Raw genomic sequence first — 25,716 nt, 5'->3', positions numbered from 1 at the left:
TACTAACCCAGTGAATATTCGGACCGTTCGTGGGCCTCCCCCTAGATCGACTCAGCCTCAAGTGATTAACCTGGTGCCGTGGTGTGTACACATTGGCAGTGTGGAACCAAAGGCGGCAAAATAGCCCCGTCATAGGGGCTACTCGCTAATGTAACTCTTGCCCCAACAGTCTGTTTGAAGGCTCTATGGGGGAATCTTTGTGTTTGAGGTGTGTAGTATGAGGATATTGGTGGTGTGTGGAGGGGGGTGATGTCTGATTATGTTAGAAGAGGGGCTAGTGGTGTGAGGCGTTGGTAGTTGAGGGATGTTGGGTGTAAGTGAGATGCGGGTGAGGTGTGCGTGGTGTGTGTGTGGTGTGAGTGAGGTGTGTGTGGTGAGTAAGGTGTGTGTGAGGTGAGTGAAGTGTGTGTGTGGTGAGTGAGGTGTGTGTGTGGTGAGTGTGTGGTGAGTGAGGTGTGTGTGAGGTGAGTGTGTGGTGAGTGAGGTGTGTAAGGTGAATGAAGTGTGTGTATGGTGAGTGAGGTGTGTGCGTGGTGAGTGTGTGGTTAGTGAGGTGTGTGTGAGGTGAGTGAAGTGTGTGTATGGTGAGTGAGGGGTATGTGTGGTGTAAGTGAGGTGTGTATGTGGTGAGGTGTGTGGTGAGGGGTGAGTGAGGGGTGAGTGAGGTTGTGTGTGGTGAGTGAGGTGTGTGAGGTGAGTGAGGCGTGTGTGAGGTGAGTTAGGTGTGTGAGGTATGTGTGGTGTGTGTGGTGAGTGAGGTGTGTGTGTGGTGAGTGAGGTGTGTGAGGTATGTGTGGTGTGTGTGGTGAGTGAGGTGTGTGTGAGTGAGGTGTGTGTGTGGTGAGGTGAGTTAGGTGTGTGAGGTGTGAGTGAGGTGTATGTGTGTGGTGAGTGAGGGGTGTGTGTGGTGAGTGAGGTGTGTGGTGAGGTGAGTTAGGTGTGTGAGGTGTGTGTGGTGAGTGAGGTGTGTGTGAGTGAGGTGAGTGAGGTGTGTGTGTGGTGAGGTGAGTTAGGTGTGTGAGGTGTGAGTGAGGTGAGTGAGGTCTATGTGTGTGGTGAGTGAGGTGTGTGTGTGAGGTGAGTGAGGTGTGTGAGGTGTGTGTGGTGAGTGAGGTGTGTGGTGAGGTGAGTTAGGTGTGTGTGGTGAGTGAGGTGTGTGTGAGTGAGGTGTGTGTGTGGTGAGGTGAGTTAGGTGTGTGAGGTGTGAGTGAGGTGAGTGAGGTGTATGTGTGTGGTGAGTGAGGTGTGTGTGAGGGGAGTGAGGTGTGTGAGGTGTGTGTGGTGAGTGAGGTGTGTGTGAGGTGAGTGTGTGGTGAGTGAGGGGTGTAAGGTGAATGAAGTGTGTGTATGGTGAGTGAGGGGTGAGTGAGGTGTGTGCGTGGTGAGTGTGTGGTTAGTGAGGTGTGTGTGAGGTGAGTGAAGTGTGTGTATGGTGAGTGAGGGGTATGTGTGGTGTAAGTGAGGTGTGTATGTGGTGAGGTGTGTGGTGAGTGAGGGGTGAGTGAGGGGTGAGTGAGGTGTGTGTGTGGTGAGTGAGGTGTGTGAGGTGAGTGAGGCGTGTGTGAGGTGAGTTAGGTGTGTGAGGTATGTGTGGTGTGTGTGGTGAGTGAGGTGTGTGTGTGGTGAGTGAGGTGTGTGAGGTATGTGTGGTGTGTGTGGTGAGTGAGGTGTGTGTGAGTGAGGTGTGTGTGTGGTGAGGTGAGTTAGGTGTGTGAGGTGTGAGTGAGGTGTATGTGTGTGGTGAGTGAGGGGTGTGTGTGGTGAGTGAGGTGTGTGGGGTGAGGTGAGTTAGGTGTGTGAGGTGTGTGTGGTGAGTGAGGTGTGTGTGAGTGAGGTGTGTGTGTGGTGAGGTGAGTTAGGTGTGTGAGGTGTGAGGTGAGTGAGGTGTATGTGTGTGGTGAGTGAGGTGTGTGTGTGAGGTGAGTGAGGTGTGTGAGGTGTGTGTGGTGAGTGAGGTGTGTGGTGAGGTGAGTTAGGTGTGTGAGGTGTGTGTGGTGAGTGAGGTGTGTGTGAGTGAGGTGTGTGTGTGGTGAGGTGAGTTAGGTGTGTGAGGTGTGAGTGAGGTGAGTGAGGTGTATGTGTGTGGTGAGTGAGGTGTGTGTGAGGGGAGTGAGGTGTGTGAGGTGTGTGTGGTGAGTGAGGTGTGTGTGTGGTGTGGTGAGTGAGGTGTGAGTGTGGTGAGTGAGGTGTGAGTGTGGTGAGTGAGGTGTGTGTGTGGTGAGGTGAGTTAGGTGTGTGAGGTGTGTGTGGTGAGGTGAGTGAGGTGTGTGAGGTGTGTGGTGAGTGAGGTGTATGTCTGTGGTGAGTGAGGTGTGTGTGGTGAGTGTGGGGTGAGTGAGGTGAGTGTGGGGTGAGTGAGGTGTGTGTGTGAAGAGGTGAGTGGTGAGTGAGGTGTTGCTGTGCTGAGGCAGGGTGTGGTAGTGAAGTCTGGGATGGGGCAATGCATGGTGGGGGGTGGGGTGGGCTAGAGGCTGTGTGGGGGGTGGGGGGGGTCCGGGGGGATTGAATTGGCGGGAAACCCAGTCGCGTTGCCATGACGCCCGACCGAGGCGGCGGTCGCGAGACGAAGGGGGGGGGGGAAAGGGCGGGAAAGGAGCGGCGCGAGACGAAGGGGGGGGGGGGATGGGCGGCGCGAGACGAAGGGGGGCGGGGGGGAATGGCGGCGCGCTTTGTTTTATGGCGGGAAACCGACGCCATGAGGCGATGGAGATGAAGAGGGAATGGTGATGAGGTGGTTAACGGATGATGACATATTATAAATAAAATATGTAGTTAATGATGATAATGGAATGAGGAACTTTTAATCACTATTATTGGCAATAGGTTTAGTTATATTCTTGTTTCTTTCGGTAAAGTCACGTAGAAGGGAAGTGATAAAATAATAAAAATATAAAACAATAAAAATTATCACGACGTTTCGACTGCAACACAAGCAATCGTCATCAGGTGTGAAATCCACAGAAAGAAAATTTGAAAAAGCTTTAAATCAAAATTTTCTAATTTTAGTTGTTAACAATTTACTTACCAATAGGACGATTGTGAGGTAAAATAATTAAGTTTTTAGTAAAATTACCTGAGGTGATTTCGTGCGATAGCTACGTGGTGATAATGCAATCACAACAAAGGTCGCCTGTACGTGAATAACAATTGTATGTAGAAAGAAAGGAGCACCTGCGTTACTTTAAGCGGGGATTTTTACTTTATAATTACATTGTTTGGCGATGGCGATGAGGCAACGTCTACGCTGGCCCCCACTTCGTTCCCTCCACTTCCTGGAATTTGGGAGCGTTCCTCTTTCATCTCCCTCCCTTCTCCCGTCCTCTCTCTCTCTCTTTGTCTAAAGCACATTCTACTTTGTCTGATCAGAGTCGTTCCCGCGCGTTATGGTGCACACATCATCACCACCGGGTTTAACGCAAAGGGGCCGTCCATTAATGACGTCACGCACCTGGGGGGGGGGTCAGACATTGTGACGAGGGGAGGGGGGGTGAGAAATGTGACGTCACATCAAAATGCACAACTTTAATACGTAAATATAGACAACGCGTTCTACTTAAATATCGATTTAAAGCTTTCGTGACTGCAGGGATTCATATTCTTGGTTCTTTCGGTAAAGTCACGTAGAAGGGAAATAATAAAATAATAAAAATATAAAACAATAATAATAAAACAATTAAAAACACGTTCTACTTAATTAAATAGACTTTTTAATAAATGTTTTCTCTTACAACATCACAGTGCAGCGCCACATGAAATACGCACTACAATGACAATAGTTTAAAGCGATTTGAAGCATGTTTTATTTATTTTTTTGGGGGGGGGAAGCAGAGCTTTGTGACGTCATATATGAGGGGGGGGGTCTGACTTTGTGTGACGAGGGGGTCAAAAATCGTACAAAATCGCTTGACGTCATTTATGGACGGCCCCATAGTAGTAAAGCTTTCGCGAACAATATCCACAATACAGTTTTTTGGAGAGGGGAGGGGGGAGTTAGATTGCGTAAATATACATGTGTCCATACTCTTTGGTTCTTTCGGTAAAGTCACGTAGGTATAAAATAAAAAAATATATATTTTTTTAATAAATAAAATTTTATTTTATACCTACGTGACTTTACCGAAAGAACCAAAGAGTATAGATTTCTGCAGTCATCTTCATTACCATACTTATCATTATACTGGTAGGAACCCACTGGTTCCACCAGCCCACAGGGGATTATTGTGTCCGTCCGTCGTGCAGGGAGGGGCTGGGTGGGGAGGGTGAGGCTGGGTGGGGAGGGGCTGGGTGGGGAGGGAGGGGCTGGGTGGGGAGGGTGAGGCTGGGTGGGGAAGGGAGGGTGGGGAGGGGCTGGGTGGGGAAGATGGGGAGGGGCTGGGTGGGGAGGGTGGGGAGGGTGGGGAGGGGCTGGGTGGGGAGGGTGTGGAGGGTGGGGAGGGGCTGGACGGGGAGAGTGGGGAGGTGCTGGGTGGGGGGGGGCTGGCTGGGGAGGGGAGGGGCTGGGTGGGGGGTGGGGAGGGGAGGGGCTGGTCACCCCGTGATGCCCTTATAAAACTCAACGTTTAACCTACTCACGCCGGCTTGTGCCCACCCTCACAGTCGGGCATGTTTGCAGAAAACACCATGCCGCCGTTGACCCTGCAGGCCATTGACCGAGCAACCCGACGTTCCTACCAGCTCCCTCCGCAGGAATGTGTTCGCCACCACATTATTACTCATTGTCGCATAGGCTCAGGAGTCATAGACCAAACATTATTATAATTGTATTATCCCTAATTATTTTTCACTGGCTTTATGTAGATTAAAATTCACAGACATTACCGCATTAGTCAACTTATACGAATACCCTATACAATAATATGACTTATTATCTGCGTCATGAACACGTTAATTGTATAAATACATACAGCATTTTGCGGCACTGAGTTAGGTCATTTATTAATATAGACATTAATTTTTATTTTTAAAAATAAACTACAGTACTTAAGATGTTGCCAGATCTGTACAAATTCACAGTAAATTGAATGCGGAGGTAACATTTTAACGAGGTAAAAAAAAATATCTGTGAAATCTAAAGTCTTTTAATTTGAATAAAACATCACAAGTTGTGTCTCACGATAATGGTATTAATAATCAACTGACACAAACTTAAACAAATTGCAACATCAACCGGGGTGCTGCATACTGATGGGGGTGTAGTGGTAATTATATATTATTCCGTGTGTTTACCCAGGAAAAGCCTCACTGAGCCTCATGACTAATTGTCAAGAGAGGCATGTCGAGTGTTTGCAGTAGGGGGCTATGTTACCGCTGTGTGTGATCCCAGATGAAGAATTATTTGCAGGGATTTGTTTGAGAAAATTTGCACCATGACACCGGCACACAATGGCCTACTGTTGCGAATGTCCGTCGCAATATCTTTAAAGTTGGTTGCGTGAAGCATATTTTTTATGATTAATACAGCCTACGGTATTTGTTAGGGCGTCCTGTCGGATTAAAACCGCGTGAACTTCTGCAACAAGCGGGGAACGTACCATCACTGGACATGTGTCAAAAACAGCTTCATAGCTCATAGGATTCCTCCAATATAAATACATATTGTGATTTACTGGGCCTCATCACCGCACTATCTGATGTGGGGAAGTGATGGGGTGGTGGTGTGGGAAAGTGATGGGGGTGCGTGTGATGATGTGGGAAGAGTGATGGGGGGGGGGGGGGGGTGATGGGGGAGGGTGGTGATGAAGTTGGTGATGGGGGTGGTGTTGGATGCTAATTCGTCTTCATGGTGGCCAACTCGTGATGGAAGAACGCAGGATTATGCAAATAAATGTCTGACGTGGCTGGCTGTGATGGATGTTGCGATAATATATGGTGACGGGTGACAGGAAGGGTAACGCTATGGGGGACTGCGATGGGAGGATGTTTTCTGGTGATGGTAATCAACTCTCCGCTCCACATCCTCACGCCTGTCTCCCATCGTCTCCCACGTCGCTCTTTTCTTACAAAATCGCACGAATCCCCATCTGAGCCTTGATTTTAATTCAGGAGTGGGGGGGGGTCCTCTCTGCTGATTTGACAGCTGCCGTGAGGGGCGGTGCGCAAGGGATTCCTGGAAAGGAGTCAAGGGGAGGGGGGGGGTGGGAAGAGAGAGGGGGGCTGCTTCAATCTCCCGCAGCTTCGAAAGCCTCTCCCGCTCCCGACTTCACTCCATCCCTCCCATCCTCTTCTCTCCCTCCCATCATCATCCTCCTCCTCTCTCCCTCCCATCATCCTCCTCCTCTCTCCCTCCCATCATCCTCTCTCCCTCCCATCATCCTCCTCCTCTCTCCCTCCCATCATCCTCTCTCCCTCCCATCATCCTCCTCCTCTCTCCCTCCCATCATCCTCCTCCTCTCTCCCTCCCATCATCCTCTCTCCCTCCCATCATCCTCCTCCTCTCTCCCTCCCATCATCCTCCTCCTCTCTCCCTCCCATCATCCTCCTCCTCTCTCCCTCCCATCATCCTCTCTCCCTCCCACCCTCCTCTCTGCCTCCCATCCTCTCTACCTCCCATCATCCTCTCTCCCTCCCACCCATTCTCTTTTTTTTTACGATCAGTGGAAACAAGAAGATGCTCGGTGTATTCGGCACTTTGCTTCGTTCATCATTTCGTAATTTTTTTTTCAACTTTGCTTTATGTAAACCCCCACCTCTCGCTCACTCTCTCGCTCTCTCTCGTTCTGCATGCAGCCCACCCATTCTCCTCTTCCTCTCTCTCTCTCTCTCCCTCCCCGTGTCTCCTTTTGTAGAAGGACACGGGGGGGGGGGCGGGGGTGTTGGACCCCCATGACCCCCACCGCCTCCTCTCCCCCCTCTCCTCCTCCCCTCTGGACTCGATTGTTAAGTGAATAATCAAGGATTTCGCAGCGGTTAATAATAATGATGTTGGCGATATTGAGGATGGTTATAATGATGATAATAATATTTGTTACGGTGATGATCATGCTGGTGATGAAGATAATGGTGATTATAATGATGATGTCGACGATGATGTGTGTGTGTTATTAGTGTCACGATTAGCAGCTGCCGTAATGAGACGGGGAGTCGGGAGGGCAAGGGGGTGAGGGGTGGATTGGGGGTGAGGGATGTGTGTTCTGGGGGGGGGGGTGGTATGGGTAGGGAGGAGGGGTGGGGGTCTGTATCAATCGGAAGCCACGTTACGTTAATTATCGAGGCAAAAGCCAATTTGAGAATTAAGAGGAGGAGGAGATGGCTGGCTTGGCGTGGACCCTCATCCCACCGTCGCATCGTCGTCATCATCAGCAGCAGCAGCGGCGTCAGAAGCATCAGCAGCAGCATCAGAAGAAGCATCATCATCAACAGCAGCAGCAGACAGCCTTTCCCACGCGTGGCGTGCATAATGACGGGGCAATTAGCGCGAGAGAGCCAAACAATCCGAGCCCCCCCCCAGCCCCTTCTCGCCTCCCCCCCTGTGCTAATGACTAATTAACGACTCCATATGACGGCATCAGATTGGCCTTATTGAGTGGTGGTTATGATGGTGATGATGGTGGTGGTGATGATGGTGATGATGGTGGTGATGATGGTGGTGGTGATGATGGTGGTGATGATGGTGGTGATGGTGGTGGTGATCTTGGTGGGGATGATGGTGATGGTGGTGATGATGGTGGTGGTGGTGTTGATGATGATGGTGGTGATGATGATAGGCATGAAGGTGGTGATGGTGCGGATGATGGTGATGATCGTAGTGCATGAAGGTGGTGATGGTGGGCATGATGGCGATTTATCTAATGTTGCTCATTGTGAGGATAATCGTGTATGTTGCTCCTGCTAACCATGACGATTATTGTGACCCACACTGACCAGCGCTCGTAAAATACGGTCAAATAACTGCACCAACCGCCCTTATCCAGCAGTGGATTTGTCGGCAACGAGGGTCCAGGATGGACCCCTGCTTGTCACATCTTGGATGGAGCATCCGGTTCCTACCGACCTCGCTGCACCTCACAGCATGCAGAGTGAAGCAGCAGTAGTCCAGGTGACTGATTATCCTGCACTTACGGACTCCATTCGCTTCCCTGGCAATTCTTCTATCGCTAATTCCTCCACCCGTGTTGAGGACTCGGGCTCACAGACACGCTGCGTCGTCTCAACCACCACCATCACCACCATCACCATCACCACCATCACCACCACCACCATCACCACCATCACCATCATCACCACCATCATCACCACCACCATCACCACCATCATCACCACCATCATCACCATCATCACCACAACAACAAAGACAAAGATGCCCCGTATAGCCTGTAACAGACTGTTGGGGCAAGTGCTGTTAGCGAGCACCTATGAAGGCCGGCACAGCACAGAAGGGGTTGGTTGGCCACCACCACGCCCGGCCGCCTTTGTCTCCCTCGAGGCGATGTTTACACATCACACCAGGTACTCATTTGAGGCTGAGTCGACCTAGGGGAGGCCCAAGACCGGTTCAGATATTCGTCACTGGTGTTGACCGTGAGCGGGAATCGAATTCTGTTTGGCCAGGTTCGTAGCGCCCCACAACAACACGACACTCACACACACACTCAGTCACACACTTATTGACCAACTCATTTATTCTCACACCCACTCAGCCACACTGCAGGTTACAACACCATCAAGGCAAAGGTAAAAATCCCCCGTCTAGCCTTAACAGAATTTTGGGGCAAGAGCTGTTAGCGAGCATCGATTCCACCCCCCACCCCCCCGCCGCAAGTTATCACAACAATAGCGTCTTCTTGATTCTTTCGGCAGTCACGTAGAATGGAAATAATAAAATAATAAAAATAAACCATAATAAAATTATTCTCACGACGTTTCGGCCACAACCACAACAACAGACTCTGTCTACTCGACAGACCTGCTCTCCACCTGAGGACGGCTGCTTGCGTTGTGGCCGAAACGTCGTGAGAATAATTTTATTATGTTTTGTTTTTATTATTTTATTATTTCCATTCTACGTGACTTTACCGAAAGAACCAAGAAGATGAATCCCTGCAGTCACGAAAGCTTTACATCGAAACAATAGCGTCGTTCAATTCACGGCGCGTGTCAGCAACTCTCATCGATCGCAACAATTATTGATATAGTGCTGATTGTTTCTGGCCGCTTGGCGGTGGGGGGACCTTTCGCTGAGCAAACTGCGGCATTGAAATCACCCACCAACACTGGGTGCCACGCGAGTAGAGGTCACTGCGCATCCACGTGGCGTCACGCCGCCTGTGCCTCGTGGCCATTAGAGCATGAATATATTTATACGATTCGAGTATATATTATTTATATAAAATAAACACGAATCTATTTTCTCTCCCTGGAACTCGACGGGAGAGGAAGGGGTGGGGTTTTCGTGGTGGTGGTGGTGGGGAGGGAAGGAGATTGGGGGGGCTTTCTAGGAAACGCTGTCTGCAAAAAATCCGTGGAAGTTGCCTACCCTTACTCCCTGCCGTACAAACGCACGGTGCGATTTGACTGTTGACTTCCTCGAATTGGTTCAACGTTTTTTATTGTTGTTGTTGATCATAATCTTTTATTAAAATATATATTTTTTAAAAACATCGTTTTTGTTTTTTTTAAATTAATGCAACCTTTTAACGGATAAGCGCTGTTATTGGCGAGAAGCATCGGTGAAAGGCCTGCACGGCACACGAAAAGGCCGTGGGTTGGCCAACACGCTTTTGCCCAGCCGCCTTTGTCTCTCCTCAGTGCTGACGGTCTACGCATCGCATCAGGTTACTCATTTGAGGACTGAGTCGGCCTATGGGAGGCCAGAGGTGCGGTTCGGAATTGGGTTTTCGAAAATCCGCTCACCTGCTCCAAAGACAAAGCTCCCCCGTGTAGCCTTACCAGACTGTTGGGGCAAGTGCTGTTAGCGAGCACCTATGAAGGCCGGCACAGTGGCGCACGTGGGGTGTGTGGCCAGCACCACGTCTTAGAGGGGATGTTTATACCCCACAACAGGTACGTACAGTACTCATTTGAGGCTGAGTCGACCTAGGGGAGGCACAGGACCGGTTCAGATAATCGTCGCTGGTGTTGGCCGTGATCGATAATCGAACTCAGGTCGCCGGGCTCTAAGCGGTGCGCGTTTACCGCTGCACTACCGCAACCCCCGAACAAAGACAAAGATCCCCCGTAGAGGCTTGACAGGCTGTTGGGGCAAGTGCTGTTAGCGAGTAGCACCTATGAAGGCCGGCACGGAACACGAGGGTGTGGGTGACCACTGCGCCACCGTTCCCCACTCACTCATCTCACAGGCAGAACAAAATAACAACAGTCAGGATGATTGTTGCTACGTCGTTCAGGACTATTGTTGGTGATATATTGTGCCGGGCACGTGGCTTCCGCAAGCTCAGTGGTCGTCAACCTGTGGCTCCAAAGCCGCATGCTTACAGACTGCTTCGTGACATTATGTATATGTGGTTATGTATTATATTCTTAGGGTTTTTCGGTAAAGTCACGTAGGTAAAACATTAAAATTAATAAAAGTAAAATAAAATAAAAATCACGACGTTTCGGAGGCAACACAAGCTTCCGTCTTCAGGTGGAACCGTCACGGCCACGACAGCTGTATCAAGTAAATGAGAGATTGCAGGCGATACCACTCCGTTTATATAATGGTTGGAGAGGGGGGGGGGGGCAAGTAAAGCACACTTTTTATTCATATGGTAAGGTGAGCCTTTGTTATGGAGAGGTACGGTTTGTGACTCAACCTGTGACAAGGAGGTTATGTATTCACATGCATGGGGAGGGGGGGGGGGTCCTTGAAATGTTGGTGTTTTGTACCGATTTCGAAAAATAATGTCTCGTCTTGTTATCTTGGTTGCAGAGCCATGTGCTGGCTGGTCAAACGGTTCGTGTTTTCGTTGCTGCTGCTGCTATGATTACCATCTCAAAAAAATGATTCATAATTTAATTTTACGATTTCAAAAATCCCGCGTAATGGAGGTAGTGTTTATGTATTTATTTAAACCGCGTTGTGGACTCTTAAAGAGACCGGGAGAGTGACCTGGGTTGACCTACACTCGCATGCATTCATATGAACTACATACAATGCACACACAAGGCAAAAATATCCTCCGCGTATCTGGGAAAGCCTCTGAAAGGCCAACTAGCACCTCTTAAAGGTCAACACGGCGCACGAGTGTGGGGGTGATGTGGCCATCGCTAATCCCGGCCGCCTTTGTCTCCCTAGTGGCGATGTTTCCACACCCGCACCAGATACTCCTTTAAGACGGATTCGACTTTGGGGAAGCTCAGGACCGGTTCAGATAAACGGTGTACTGGTGTTGGCCATGAATGGGAATTGAACTCGGGACGCCGGGTTAGGAACAAGCCCGCTTCCCACACGCACGCACGCACACAGTAAGTACACTTAGTCACATATTCACTTTAAGATGTTTTCTTGTTCATGTTTTTTTTTGTTTGTTGCGGTTGCACCCGATTCAAGAGCCGAATGGCTCACAGGGCTATACCTCTTCTTGGTTCTTTCGGTAAAGTCACGTAGAAGGAAAATAATAAAAATAAAACATAATTAAATGATTCTCACGACGTTTCGGCCACAACGCAAGCAGGACGACTGCTTGCGTTGTGGCCGAAACTTTAAATCGAAATTTAGGGCTATACCTAATACATGAACTTGAACACTATTTTCATTCGTTGTCTTTGACCATACTTTACCACACTTACTCTTTGGTTCTATCGGTAAAGTCACGTAGGTATAAAATAAAATAAATCACGACGTCGGGCGAAACACAAGCGCCCGTCATCAGGTGGGAAAGCATGACTTTACTGAAAGAACCAAAGAGTATGGATTCCTGCAGTCACGAAAGCTTCAAATCAAGATGTTTACCACACTTGTCAGTGCGTGTTGGTGAAGGCGGGGGAGCTCAAGACCGATTCTGATATCACTCGCCACTGATGTTATCCGTGGCCGGGAATATAATTCTGGTCGCTGGGTTCATATAGTGCCTTGCCCTGACCATCCACTCACACATACACAAAGTCCAATAATCCCCACCCCGATCCCGAAGAAAATGCTGTTAGCGAGCATCTATTGAGGCCGGAACACTACACGAAGGGTTGTTTTTGTGTTAAATCGCTTAAATGTGTCGTTAAACCCGCCACCACCCGACACAGCCAATTCGTAAGGTTGTCGCGTAAACAAAACACGCCAATTAGTTACTAAATTTCGATTTAAAGCTTTCGTGACTGCAGGGATTCATCTTCTTGAAATAATAAAGCAATGAAAATATTAATTATTTTATAATGTTTTATTTTTATTATTTTATTATTCCCCTTCTACGTGACTTTACCGAAAGAACCAAGAAGATTAATTAGTTACTAGTTCAGCACGCCGGTGTGTTGGAGAGTAAACCAACCCACGACTATTACAATTCGAGAACGACGCTGCGCTGGTAATTAGAACCAGCCTCAACAGGCGACATACATAATTGTGGAGCAATGTTCCTGTTTTGAGTCTTAATTAAAAAACAACAAACCTCTATTATGGATCCAATGCAGTGTTGGGTGATAAGTTATCGAGTAAATATCACCGACAGAGCGAAACGGAAGGCAGCCCACGATCGCAGACGTCCTTGAGAAAGGGCATGGCCCAGAGCTCTCTCTCTCTCTGTCGAGACGACAGACAGATAGATAGGAGGTGAGGCAGCCACAGGTGGAACGGCTTGCGATGGTGGATCGGGGCGGGGGGTCTCTCCATTGGGTGGGGGATGTCTTAGCCTCGAGCGCCACCTTGTGGCCACAAGCAGGGAGCGGTCCTGCTGCGAGCTTTGGAGTGGCGGATGAATAACACTGGTCAACACACTTTTTCTGGCATAAGGTATTCCAACGGTTAAGGTAATTTTGAGGTGCTGATTCCAAATCTGGCATCAGTTTTTGTCTATCACATCAGGGTTTTGAGATATCAAATATTGCATTTTCAATAAAAACTGCAGAAGAAAAATATTAAATAAATGGGGATATCTACATAAAATGATATTATAAAACACACTATCCTAAAAAACACAGGACCATATTTTAACACTAAAGCAGTCACTGACTCGCAACAACTTGCAATCATAAGTGACAGAGTCAATTTCGGGTAAAATCAATGAAAATGGGGTATGCCGATAGCATAAAAATGAGATGTGATAGAGTAAACCTGAGATCATATTTGGAATCAGCACCCTGAAATTAGTCTAAAACAGCTGCAAAAGTCCAGACCAGAAAAAAATGTTTGTTTTTTTTGACCATTGTAATTTGCTTTGTTGATCTGCACGGCTGGATGTTGTGGCGCTGAGTGTTTCGAGTTGTTGTTGTTGGTGGTGGCTGGCATCGGGCGAGGTAATAATGATCGCGTCAACTTGAAATGCCCCGCAAGGCGCCGCTCGCTGTCGAAGATGTGACGACGCAAAGCCGCGAGGAGGAACCACAGACGAGCGGGTCGGGGCAGCAGCAGTAGCAGCTGCCCGACCCGCTCGTCCAAGCTCTGCAATCCTCTCTCTATATATAATAAAATGTCATCGACAGATTCATTAATGTGGGAAGAAATCGCAGCGCACAAAACAAACCCGTACGAGGGGAAAACGCCCAACCGTACAGAAGAAACAGGCGGAGTCCACATTTGTGCTGCATCACCTTCTCCTGGCAAGTCGGGGTAGACAGCTTCACCCTCGACGTTCATTGGACGACAGTTTCACAAACGCGCGTGCGATCCACCAACCTTTGCTGCTGCAACGCAAGCAGCCATTCTCAGGTGAAGAACAGGTCTGTCGGGAAGACAATTATTTGATTATGTTTTATTAAAATGTTTTTTTATTATTTTTTTATTTCCCTTCTACGTGACTTTACCGAAAGAACCAAGAAGATGAATCCCTGCAGTCACGAAAGCTTTAAATCGAAACCACGCTGCTGCCTCCACAGCGCTGGACTCCAGCAGCCACGTGCGGCGTCGCCGTCGACTCGTGATGAGGTCGAGCGGCAGATCCGTGGTGGAGTAGGGAGGGAGGGGGGGAAGAGGTGCCCGGTTGGAGGGGAGAGGTGGGCGCAAGAATTCCGCAATGATCTCCAGAACACGAGAACAAAACCCAAGGGCCGGGTCACGTCCCGAGCGTGCGGAATCCCCCCCACCTCCGACCCCCCGAGTAATCCGGATTACTTTGGCGGATAATGGAGACTTCCCCCCCCCCCCCCCATGTGTCCGGAATGCTCTCCCAGGTCGGGGGCCCGGGATTGGGAAAAGGGTCGCACTCGATGTCTCTTCCAAGCTAATAGCAATTGCTGTAAGTTAACCTCAAATCCACGCGTTCCTCTTTCTGACTGTGTAAATGTTCTATTCATGCCCCCCCCCCAGCACTCCATTCTGCTCCATTATGAACCCCCCGTTATGAAAAGGAACCCCCCCCCCTCTCCCACGTGCCTGAGGTGGGGGGGACATTTTTCAATCTTAATTCCACGATAAATACGAATTAAAACCACGGGGAATCTATATCCAATTTTTCTTGCGTTCAAAATGCCGAATAAAAAAAACGTTAAAAAGTAAAACCGGCTCATTTAAATATTCAACTACAGTACAAAGAGTCCAAGTGAGAGCTTAGAAGATCGGATGACACACAGCAGAAGTGAGCGGCCTCTACCGGCAGCAGACGAATGCACCGCCCGACTTGTTGCTGCCGCACAGGGACATCTGCCACCTGGGGGAGACTCTCTGCAAGTGTTTGATATGCGATTTGATCAAACGAATATAATAATAGGTCTAACACTATTGGAACCTCATTTGCCAGTAAAAAAATTGTCTTTGAGTTGTGCGCCTTTTGGCGTCATCTGGCCCAACCCATGTGAGACTAGGCTCTAAGGAAAGCTGTCTCGGGTGTGGACCAATCAACTTCAAGGACAGTGCATACATTATCAGAGTTATGTTTTTTGTTTGCATTATGGCTGCAGGTAATGTGGTCTATGCAAACATGACTCCTTGTAAAAAAAGGTGTCGGTTTTGTTGCCAGATAGAAGGGTAAAAAACAATTATCAGGTCTAACTTTGTTTGAGACTAGGCTCTAAAAGAAAGCAGTCTCCGGTGTAGACCAAATCAGTTTCAAAGACAATGCATCATCTACGACCAGAGCATGGTTTTTTGTTTGCATGGTCACCACAAGTATATGTGGTTAATGCAAACAGGATTCCTTGCAAAAGGTTTCAGTTTGGTGTTTTAATATCTTAACACCCGTTTTATTGTCAGAAAGGGGTAAACCCCTATTCTTATATAGCGATATACAGTTGCCGAGGCATTTAAGCGACGCCATATGAATTCAAAGACGATTGTTGTTTGTCTGGGTGGCGAGTGTTGTTGGCGTAGGCTTCTGGTGTATGGAATTGTCCAATGTCCCACCTCTTGGTAGCCCAGCACCTGAACCCCTCAGACCCGTGTACAGCCTTAACAGACTGTCGGGGCAAATGCTGTTAAGCGAGCACCTATGAAGGCCAGCACGGCACATGCGGGGGGGTGGGTAGGCCAGCACCACGCCCGACCGCCTTTGTCTCCCGAGTTTTGATATTCACACAATGCACACCAGGTACTTATGAGGCCCATTCGACCTAGGGGAGGGCCAGGAACGGTTCAGATCATCACTGGCATAGGCTGCGATTGGGAATCGAACTCGGCTATCTTGGTTTGCAGCGCAGCACGTAAATGACACCTCATCAACCACACATGCAAAAGTAAACAAGAACAAATACAATCGCCTCTCGGTTTTAATCAGTCAAAGATCCCCAATATAGCTCACAGGCTGTTTGAGGCAAGCGCTGTAAGCGAGCAGCAGACAAGACAAACACGAACACAGCCCGACGTTTGATATATTTTCCCATTAGTACAGGCACACAGCAACAACAGTCTGATATTCATCAGTTCACAGACATTAAACTTTATTACAGTCACAATGCAAGTCTATTTACCTTGGAAAGCCTCATCACCGAGTCTCAAGACTACATTTCAGGAGGGTCCTGCATTGAAATATTTGGCCAATCCCATGGGTAATCATGAGTTTGGCCTCGCACAGGAGGAGGAACCCGGAGAGCACAGAAGCATTTCGATTTAAAACTTTCGTGACTGCAGGAATTCATCTTCTTGGTTCTTTCGGTAAAGTCACGTAGAAGGGAAATAATAAAATAATACAAATACAAATTTTATTATGTTTTTTATTATTATTTAATAAATTCCCTTCTACGTGACTTTACCGAAAGAACCAAGAAGAAGCACAGAAGAAGTTAAAAAAACCAAATCGCCCCTGCACACGAGGGGGAAGACTCAGCAATGCCGTCTCCTGACCACACCCGATAGCCCCACACACACCTACAGCACCTGGCAAGCCTCGGTGGTGGTGGTGGGTGGTCGTAGTCACCCATCCTCGGAGTAACGAGGCTCAACTCCCGCTTAGCTTCCGAGATGGTACGAGATCGTGCATCCAGGGTTTATTTGGTCACTAGGTGCAGAGTCAGCAGCAGCAGCATCAACATTAACCATCATCATCACCATTTAAAACACCAATGCTATTACTGCGTAGAATTCACTCCTGCTAATTGGCTTATTCCAACTGTGGCCGATGAAGCAAATGTGATGTTTTTGTTGACGTCATATTTCTCTTATTCTTGGGTCTTTCAGTAAAGTGGCGTAGATAGGTTCAAAGAAAAAAACAAAAAAACAACGTTTCGATCTCAACACAAACGTTCGTCATCAGGAAGAACGCTTGTGTTGCGATCGAAACGTCGTAGTTTTTTGTCATTTCATTTGAACCTATCTCCGTGACTTTACCGAAAGTCCCAAGAATAAGAATTCCTGCAGTCACGAAAGCTTTATGTGGAAAAAATAAATAAATCCCTTCCTGTTCATTGTCACCATCCCAGCATGGATGTCAAATATCCGCTTTGTCCACGTACATCTGACATGCCGCAATTTGAGCATTTCCACTTAACAAAAAAATCGATCGAGATGTACCCATTATTTCCTGTTCGAATTACAGTCGTGACCGGTCGATGTACCAAAACCCACAATGGACGAAAAAAAAGCCACATCACGATTGTACCAATGGTCACAAAACATCTATTCAAGTGTCCAGAGAGCGTGCATCCGATGTTGTGGACCTGCCCAGCTCGGCGATGCGGCAGAGACGCATCGTTCCTTAGACTTAGGTTTCTCCTCAATCTTTGAGACTCGAGATATGTCAAATTCACTTCCACCCCCCGTCACCCTCCACCCCCCCGAAGTGTTCGTTCAGGTTGTCCCCTTACAAAACATCAGAGTTCGAGTCCCCAGTGTCGTTGTCCACCACAGTCCAGGCTTGCGGTCGCATTTGACGATGACAAGGACGACGATGACTAACGGTGGCTCGACAAAACCCCCAGGGACACCAGTTCACCTGGCCACAACGGAACAGGCCAACTCCGCAAAACATTCCCAGCAATGCAAGAACCAAAAATTTGGTGAGGGCTTGCCCCGACCTCAACACAGCACTGCCAAAGTTCCCAAGTCTCCCCCGTTACACCTGGGCTCTCTCTCGATCTTTCTTCAGGAGTGGCGGTGATCAGGTGGCGCTGGCCAGGGCGAGGTAGCGCACGGGTTCCCGTTGCAGGAGTGCCGTCGTTCCCTGCGCCGGGCCCGCGCTGCGGAAGCTGCGCCGCTGCCAGCCGTAAAGCACGCTGTTCAGCAGGCCCTGCAGCGGTAGCGTGCAGGCCTGCGCGCACAGCACGTCCGCCGGCAAAAATCGATGGCGGGGATATGCGAACGGTTACTGGGGTTTGGCGAAGATACAAAAAAATTATTGGCACTATTTCAAGTGTCGTGACGTGGACGGGTTGTGCGGGGACTTACCTGCACCACCTGCAGGTATATAATAGATTTGTGGGGCACATCGGAGTTGAACGAAACCATGCAGATCACCAGCGCTGGAACAGACGACGGTAATTTTTGGGGGTCAGAACAAAAATTAAGCGTCAACAATTAGGACACATGACGAGAGGGGGGCAAGCACCTTGCGCCGCCAGACACACGCCCACTTGTGCATGACCACGCCCACCCAGTGGCTAGCCCCTCCCATTGTTGCCCCCACCACCCACGTAGCCCCACCCACTGCCCACATCATGCGAGTCGAGCAGGAGGTTAAAATTTAACAAAAAAATGCAAAAGTGCACCAAAGATCATGGGGAGATGCACGCGTGGAGTTACACCGAGAGGCAGCAAGAGGAACACACCGATTAGAGGATGCGTGCAAGGTTCGCGGCAATCAAAAACGTTAGGATAATAAGTGGGGCTCAGGCAGGGCCTCGCCATTGGCTTGAAGGGGATGACGGCCACAAATAGCGGTCGAGTGGCAGCCACGGAATGGAACGCGTGCGAAAGCACGGCCGACGAGGAGACGGAGACGCCGGGATCGGCGCTCGTGCGTACAGGCGCCACGTGGGACGAGCCGCATCGCTAGAGCAGTGCGAGCAACGGCGGGACCCACCTCGTTAGACCCCTGCATTCCATTAGTGGATTGAGCATTTCTGCCGATGGGTAAATGTGTGGGTCGAGACCAACCTGGCACCCAGCACAGGAAGAGGGACGCCTGGAAGAGCGTGGTGCTCTTGACCACCGTGCGGTAGTAGCGTCCCGTGGGACACGCGCCCATAGCGGCGGCCGCGGTGCTGCTCTGGGGTTCGAACACGTCGCGGTAGCCCCGCCGCACCAGGTAGTACAGCATCTGGGAGGGGGAGGAAAGGTCCATCAGATTTTCACGCGACTAAAAAATATATCTTCTTGGTTCTTTCGGTAAAGTCACGTAGAATGGAAATAATAAAATAACAAAGTAAAGCATAATAAAAAAAAATGTATTATTTTATTATTTCCATTCTACGTGACTTTACCGAAAGAACCAAGAAGATGAATCCCTGCAGTCACGAAAGCTTTAAATTTAAAAAAATATACTTTTTATAGAATAATCGGCTCGTGAGCCGATTCTGGGTGGACTGTTAAATTGAAGGATCGCACGAGACGATAGCTTGGGGAAATGTGCATCCAGCAGTGGATTGACCAAGGGTGTCTACTGCTAATGAGAATTTAGAAGGGTAGAAGGGGGGCGGGGCTCAGCAGCCCCCCCCCCTCCCGCCCCCCGATGTGGGGCTGTTGGGTAGGTTTGTAATTGATAAAGGGACATTCACTTTGACCCAGCGTTGTGGAGGCCACAGGAGTTGCTGGAAGGCCTCACACGAATGTGGTAAAACTCGAGGAGTAGCCGTAGCCAGCATGTGGACTCCGCCATTCCGTTGTGTGGGATGGAGCATTTCCGCGCTCGCCACGCGTGGGTTTTCTGCGGGTGCTTAAATTTCCTCCCACCACTCATGAATTGGTCGATGACATTTTAATATAATGGGAGGACCGCACAGAGCTTGGGCAATTGTTGGTAGCGCCGACTCGGCTACCTTAACACTCGTCCGTGGTTCCTCCGATTTGTCCTCACCCTCTCCCTCTACGAGAGCGAGCGGATACTGCGCGGTGGTGCGCTGCGCGTCAACACCGTCATTTACGATCGATCAACGGGTCCCTTGTCACTTACCCCACACGTCATCACGACCACAGACAGGTAAGCCAGGAAGATCAACTTCTCCCTGTTCGCCAGGTCGCTCGTCTCCAGAGGCTAGAGAAAAACGAAAAAACAGGCACAGCAACACCGTCAGCAGAGCGTCGTGGAAAGCCGCGAGCCACGTGCCACCTGGGGTGGGTGGGGGGAGACAGAATTCGGCCAAACCGTGGAGCCGAGCTCGTTGCTGACGGAATGTACAGAGCTTTCGAACACCCACGTACTCACCCCCTGGCACTCGCCCGGTTGGTGGATGAGCGGGAGACACCTGGAGAGGGGCAGGGGGTCGGGAAGAGACAAATCGAACCGTGAGTACACCTGGATATTTGTGCCGGTCAGAACGGCCGGATTAAGGCTACGAGAGGCTTAAGGCTAAATCGGAGAGAAAGGCCTAATTATGCATTTACATTTGACAAATATTTTTTATTAGGTGGGTCAAACATTTACTTACATTTTATTCGACTCGCGGGGAATTCAGATGTAAAAAAAAAAAACTCGGTTGGCTTATTTCTTCAAAAACAAAAACATATTTTTCCTAGCTTTTAGCTGCTGTGGAAAAATCATGAATGGTGTCATCGTAATTCAAATGCCAAAAATGTTCCGATAGCCATGCGACCATCACTCAGCTTTTACTTCAAAGTGGAACGGAGGGCCTACAAAATATGAGGGTCTAAAGCCTTATTAAGCCGAAGGGTTAACACGGCCCTGGACACAGAGGGAGCTGTTGTCTAATGCGCCAGGCTTGGCGGACACGTGTAGACAGCCACAGGTTAGCAGTTGTGGGCCGTGTCACTCTGTGGCTGTCCCAATCGCTACTACAAACGTCTGCTAGTGAACGCCAAGCGCTGCGAGGAGATAGTCAAAGGACTACGATGAGGAGGATGATGATGATAGATATGGTGGCGATGACAAAAGTTGACGGAGACAACGAAGATTTACAAAAAAAAAAAATTTGGGGGGGGGGATTAGAGCGTCAAATAAGTGCAATGCAAATGTTTTACGATAACCCTCCACCACCCGACAGAGCCAACCAAATCCAGTTGTCACGTGACGGGCGAATGTGGAAAACTGGACTTTTCTTCAGCAAAACCCAGAGGAAGAGGAGGAGGAACGTTGAAAAACAGATTTTTTTTTTTTATGATGATGAATGCGACGACGATGACAATGCCGCAGTCCACCTCGTGCAGTACTGCGACGAGTCATTGCTGTGACGGTCGTTCTCCCACACGGGCGCGATGAGGGTCTGGTTCTGGTGCCGCTCTACGACGCCCACGTAGATGGAGAAGAGGGACGGTGGCAGCAGCCTAGAGGGGGCAACGGAGAAAGACAAAGATCCCCCGTGTAGCCTCAACAGACTTATTGGGGCAAGTGCCATTAGAGCGCATCATCTACGAGGGCCGGCACGGCACACGACGGGGGATGTGGCCAGCACCACGCCGCCTTTGGTCGTCGTAGTGGCGCCGTTGACACATCGCGCCGGGTACTCATGAGGCCGAGTCGACCTAAAGGAGGTCCAAGAACGGTTCAAATAGTCGGCGAGCGGGAAGGAAACTTAAGTTGTTGGGTTTGCAGGGCAGCGCGCTAACCACCCCATTCCAATGATCTACCATGTGAATGTTATAGAACCATTACGATTTCGCGTTTTGAGAGACGCTGCCCTCCTTGATGCCAGTGGCGTCGTCTCGGAGACAAGCTTTACACACGACAAGAAACTTGGTCAAATTTTGGGTTTTTTCGGTAAAGTCATGTAGGTTAAAAAATGTAAACAAATAAATTAAATCACGACGTTTCGGAGGCAACACAAGCTTCCGTCTTCAGGTGAAACCGTCGCAGCAAAATTGCTGTATCTCGATGCAGCAAAAAAATTGTATCTTCAGACAGCAATTTGTATCTTGATAAAGCAATTTGAATCTTGATACAGCAACTTTGCTGTGACGGTTTCACCTGAAGATGGAAGCTTGTCGTGATTTAATTCATTTGTTTTATTTTTTAACCTACGTGACTTTACCGAAAAAACCAAAGAGTATGAATCCTTGCAGTCACGAAAGCTTCAAATCTAAACTTGGTCACGTCTCAGTTTCCCGGAGGGCACCTCGAAAAGACAATTGTCCCCCCGTCCGCGTGTAGCAGAAGGTGACTCAGAACATGGTCTTCGAGCAGGCGGTAGTCTGCCAATAGGCCGTGGGGAGGGGTGGCTGCTGTGCGCGATGATCAATTTCAGGCAAATTTTGACTGACACTGGCACACTCAAATCGTGGACTGCTCGTTTCGAATGACGCGCGGGGGATGTTTGACGTGCACTGTGAAGTGGGCGGTGCGCGTGGTATTTCTACGGCGATCACGCCTGCGCAGCGATAGCTTCGCGTGCCGTGCCGTGCGGTGGTGCTGGGGCTCACCAGCAGAAGATGTACAGGGGCCACGTGCCGCAGAGAGCCAAGCCTCGGCACATCGCCTGCGCAGACATCGAGAGAGGAGGACCGTTAAAATCGGCAAGGTCACAGGGCTCGTGAGGTCACTGGGTCACGAACCAACCAAATGGCCCTTCGCAAGCCTGGCCTGTAAAATGTCACGTTCCGGGTCAGATGAAGCTCCACCCGCATGTTTCCCCCGTCTCCTGCACGGCTCCCAGATCAGCGCAGCCACTGCCGTAGGCGCTCCCCCTCCACGCTTCTCTTTGAACTCTCGTTACATTTCTTCCCTTCGCGTCCCAGACCAACAATGTCACAGCGGACCTCGCTCATGCACATTGATTCGTGCTTAACCCGGTGAGAGCTCAAGTCGAGAGACAAGGCTGGGAGTCGCATTTGCAAGAGTGAGCGACTTACCTAGGGGGAGTCACAAAATATGCAAATCAAAATAAATATATCCAGCAATTATGACGCGAATAGAAATTGGCGCACAAAGCAACGGTCACGTACCGGCCACCTTCTGCAACTTACGCCGCTGAAGGTCAGCATGCTGCCATAAACCTCGAGCGCGTACACCAGCACCAGTGCAAGGGAGCAGCTGTAGAAACACTGGGGGGCGGGTGGGGGGGCGGGCAGCGACAGGGGACACGGGAGAAAATTCACACCCCTTTTCGCTCAAAGTAAAAATACATTAAAACAATTGTAATATCCAAATTCAGTTTGTTGTGCAGGCACTCGGCGAATGAGTACATCGCAGGCTCGTGAGATTTTTTATGGTTTTATAGTCAAGATAATTCACCGGAACATTACGCAGAGGAAACACGGGTTCAATCCACTGCTGGATGAATGCCTCCCCCCACACAGTGTCGGTAGTGGTGATTGTTTGACCATGCTTCTCACCCCCGCTGGTTTGTGTGGGTTGGTGGCCTGGGACCAGGTCCCGCTCAGGCGTCATTTCGCCATCAATGTTATAACCGTGGCCGGGAATTAAATTTGGTCGCCGACTTTCGTAGCTCGCCGTGCTACGTACGACGTACGGATAGCGAAAAAAATCAGGGTAAAACTAGGGCGGAAGAAGAAAAAAAAATCCATGCATATCCATGGATTCTGCGACACTTTCCAAAAACGGGTTAAGGCACAGGCAGCGGTTGGGTGAGAATGGTGACGAGCGGCTCCCAGGCCACGCGGCGTCATCACCGTGCCCTCCAACGGCCACCCTCCCGGCACCGCTCGTTTTGGGAAACTTTCGATGGATGCGGCCAGGTTTCTGCTCGGGGCGCATTCCTAACGGCAACAACTTGACGCTTAAAAATTGTGTGTATATTCTGCATCGTTGTTTATTTACAACAACGCTTTACAAGCCGCGCGATGACGTAAACGACAATCCATTTTGCGCCGTTTTTTTTTTAAACAAGTGCCCATAACGTGGTGTGCAGGGGGGCTGGGGGCGGTAGTCACGGACTCACGAGGGCGCCGACTACGGAGTACTTGCAGTACTCGTAGATCCACACGTAGAGCTCCTCGGGCAGCAGCGGCACGGTCGCCGAGTAGAGCAGCAGCGCCGACGCCACCAGGTCGGCAAACATCAGCTGTAGCAGCACCCGCACCTGGGGTCGGCCAGCACACAGAGGCGGGCGGGAGGGGGGAAGATGTGGACCAATGTGGGGGTTGACAAACACATGGGGTGGATGATGAACAACGCAAGTTTGGATGCGTGGGTCGGAAGGGTGGATAGGGACGTGGGTGGGATAATCGATTTAAGGATGCAGGTGGGAATGCCGAACAAAAGGTGGAGGGATATGGGGACTGCTTATTAACCCTTTTCTGTTCCGAGACGACTGCAAGTTGCAGGGTGGGCCTCTCGTTCATCGCTGAATTTTGGAACGCGCAAGCGGTTCAGCATTTTATTAAGAGGCATAGCTCCATTGTTAAAAATAAATTGTACGAATTCACCGCAGAGAACTGTAGCGACACGACCGCACTATGATATCTGGCGCCAAACTGTGGCACATGCCGTTCCGATGACGTACATGCACGTCATCGGAATGGAATAGGAAGTAAAACATTTACGTACACGTACGTCATCGGAATGGGGATGGGTTAATGACGTTGGGTGGATGAACGCACGTGGCGGGTGAACCAAGTGAGGAGCTCAGAGGAACGAAGGGAGGGTGGGGGTCATAGAGGAGCTCACCTCTTTGTCCGCGACGATGCCGCGGTAGACGGAGAAGATGATGACGGACAGGCAGCCAATCACACTGACGAGCGCGGGGGAGAGCGGAGACACAAGAGACACAAGAAGCACGTCACCACAAAGTCGTGGCCATCGTAACAACCGTGGTGGCGATGTAGCCCTGTGATCCGACACCTTGGACCTTGAGATCAGGTTGCTATGGCAGAGGCAGACTGCAGCAGTGAGTACTGGTGGCTTGACTTCACTGATGAGCCCTAACAAGGACAAACCAGCCTACAGTTGTTCGTCTCGGTCTCCGCTGCTGCTCTTGTTCACGTTTGCTTAAAATGTATTTTGACGTTGAGCATGGTCAAGAGGACCACATTTCAGTTATTCAGGAACTGCCGATGGCTTGTGCATCATGCGCAAGGGCCGAGCGCTGTCGACACGTCCATGCATTGCCGTTAAAAAACGCACGGTTTTCTGGCCTGCACTATTATTTTGTTACGATGGTGGCTTATTCTCGTCAGATTTAGGAATTTAATTTGGAGAATTGTTAAACTGGTAACCACTGGGAACCATCTTCTTGGTTCTTTCGGTAAAGTCACGTAGAAGGGAAATAATAAAATAATAATAAAATACAATTCTCACGACGTTTCGGCCACAACGCAAGCAGCCGTCCTCAGGTGAAGAACAGGGCTGTCAGAAAGACAGCGTCTGACGCCGAAGATGAATCCCTGCAGTCACGAAAGCCTTAAATCGAAAAATTCACTGGGAACCGGTTAACGGTTCTGAAAGTCAGGAACCAGGAATAAATTCCAGTGGCACTTTAGGAATGAATGCACCGATTGAAACTAACCCCATTGTTGTTCCGACCGCCACGCCGGGAGATGGAATCAAACTGGCGACGTACGGGTGACAACTCCAGTCACGTGTTACTGCTGCTGACCAATTCACCACCGCGACAAATCCCTTCGTTATTCTCAGCTTTTGCAAGGTGAACGTGTCGCCTCTATTGCTCTGTACTTGTCGATATGGTGCAGCATACCGGTATTCTCTTCATAATATAGGTTTTTGGGTCAGATCGCGTTATTTATAAATGTGTCGTAACCCTCCACCACCCGACACAGCCAAACAGTAAAAAATGTGTCACGTTTTTCAAAGGACAAAATAATTCACTTCTTTAGCCCACCGGTGTGTTGAAGAGAGAATCAACAGCATTTTAAATTTGAGTAGTACGACGTTTCGCTGGTAATTACAATCAGCCTCATGGGGCAAGAATGGTGAAGCTCTCCTGTTGCTTCCGGTCTTAAATAGACCAACATCAGGGTGACGTCATCATTTAATTCAATCTGGTGCAGTGATTCGAGGCAAAGAGGGGACGGGGGTATTGTAATTGTATAGATTGCAGAGGTGTGGACTCGAGTCATGTGACTTGGACTCGAGTCAGACTCGAGTCATGAATTTGATGACTTCAGACTCGACTTGG

The 25,716-nt window shown here is 49.5% G+C and overlaps 1 protein-coding gene across 3 annotated transcripts in view; it reads right to left on the bottom strand.

The window, feature by feature from the left end:
- Positions 1 to 16,260: 16,260 nt before the first annotated feature.
- LOC133355469 (transmembrane protein 116-like) overlaps positions 16,261 to 25,716 on the bottom strand; it is a 20,657-nt gene continuing 11,201 nt past the window's right edge. For all 3 annotated transcript variants that reach the window (XM_061572785.1, XM_061572784.1, XM_061572783.1), the window contains exons 4-13: positions 24,249 to 24,312; positions 23,521 to 23,661; positions 22,565 to 22,663; positions 22,043 to 22,098; positions 20,825 to 20,950; positions 19,875 to 19,914; positions 19,623 to 19,703; positions 18,608 to 18,770; positions 17,900 to 17,973; positions 16,261 to 17,762 (exon numbers count right to left, since the gene is read on the bottom strand). In XM_061572785.1, coding sequence (XP_061428769.1) covers positions 17,613 to 17,762; positions 17,900 to 17,973; positions 18,608 to 18,770; positions 19,623 to 19,703; positions 19,875 to 19,914; positions 20,825 to 20,950; positions 22,043 to 22,098; positions 22,565 to 22,663; positions 23,521 to 23,661; positions 24,249 to 24,312 — 994 coding nt within the window. In that variant the 3' untranslated portion in view covers positions 16,261 to 17,612. The remainder of the gene's footprint in view (positions 17,763 to 17,899; positions 17,974 to 18,607; positions 18,771 to 19,622; positions 19,704 to 19,874; positions 19,915 to 20,824; positions 20,951 to 22,042; positions 22,099 to 22,564; positions 22,664 to 23,520; positions 23,662 to 24,248; positions 24,313 to 25,716) is intronic.

The sequence above is a fragment of the Lethenteron reissneri genome, chromosome 51 (genome assembly GCF_015708825.2).
Source record: "Lethenteron reissneri isolate LAM-NWPU_2019-01 chromosome 51, ASM1570882v1, whole genome shotgun sequence".
Classification (NCBI taxonomy): domain Eukaryota; kingdom Metazoa; phylum Chordata; class Hyperoartia; order Petromyzontiformes; family Petromyzontidae; genus Lethenteron; species Lethenteron reissneri.
This window is presented reverse-complemented; position numbering and strand designations above follow the sequence as displayed.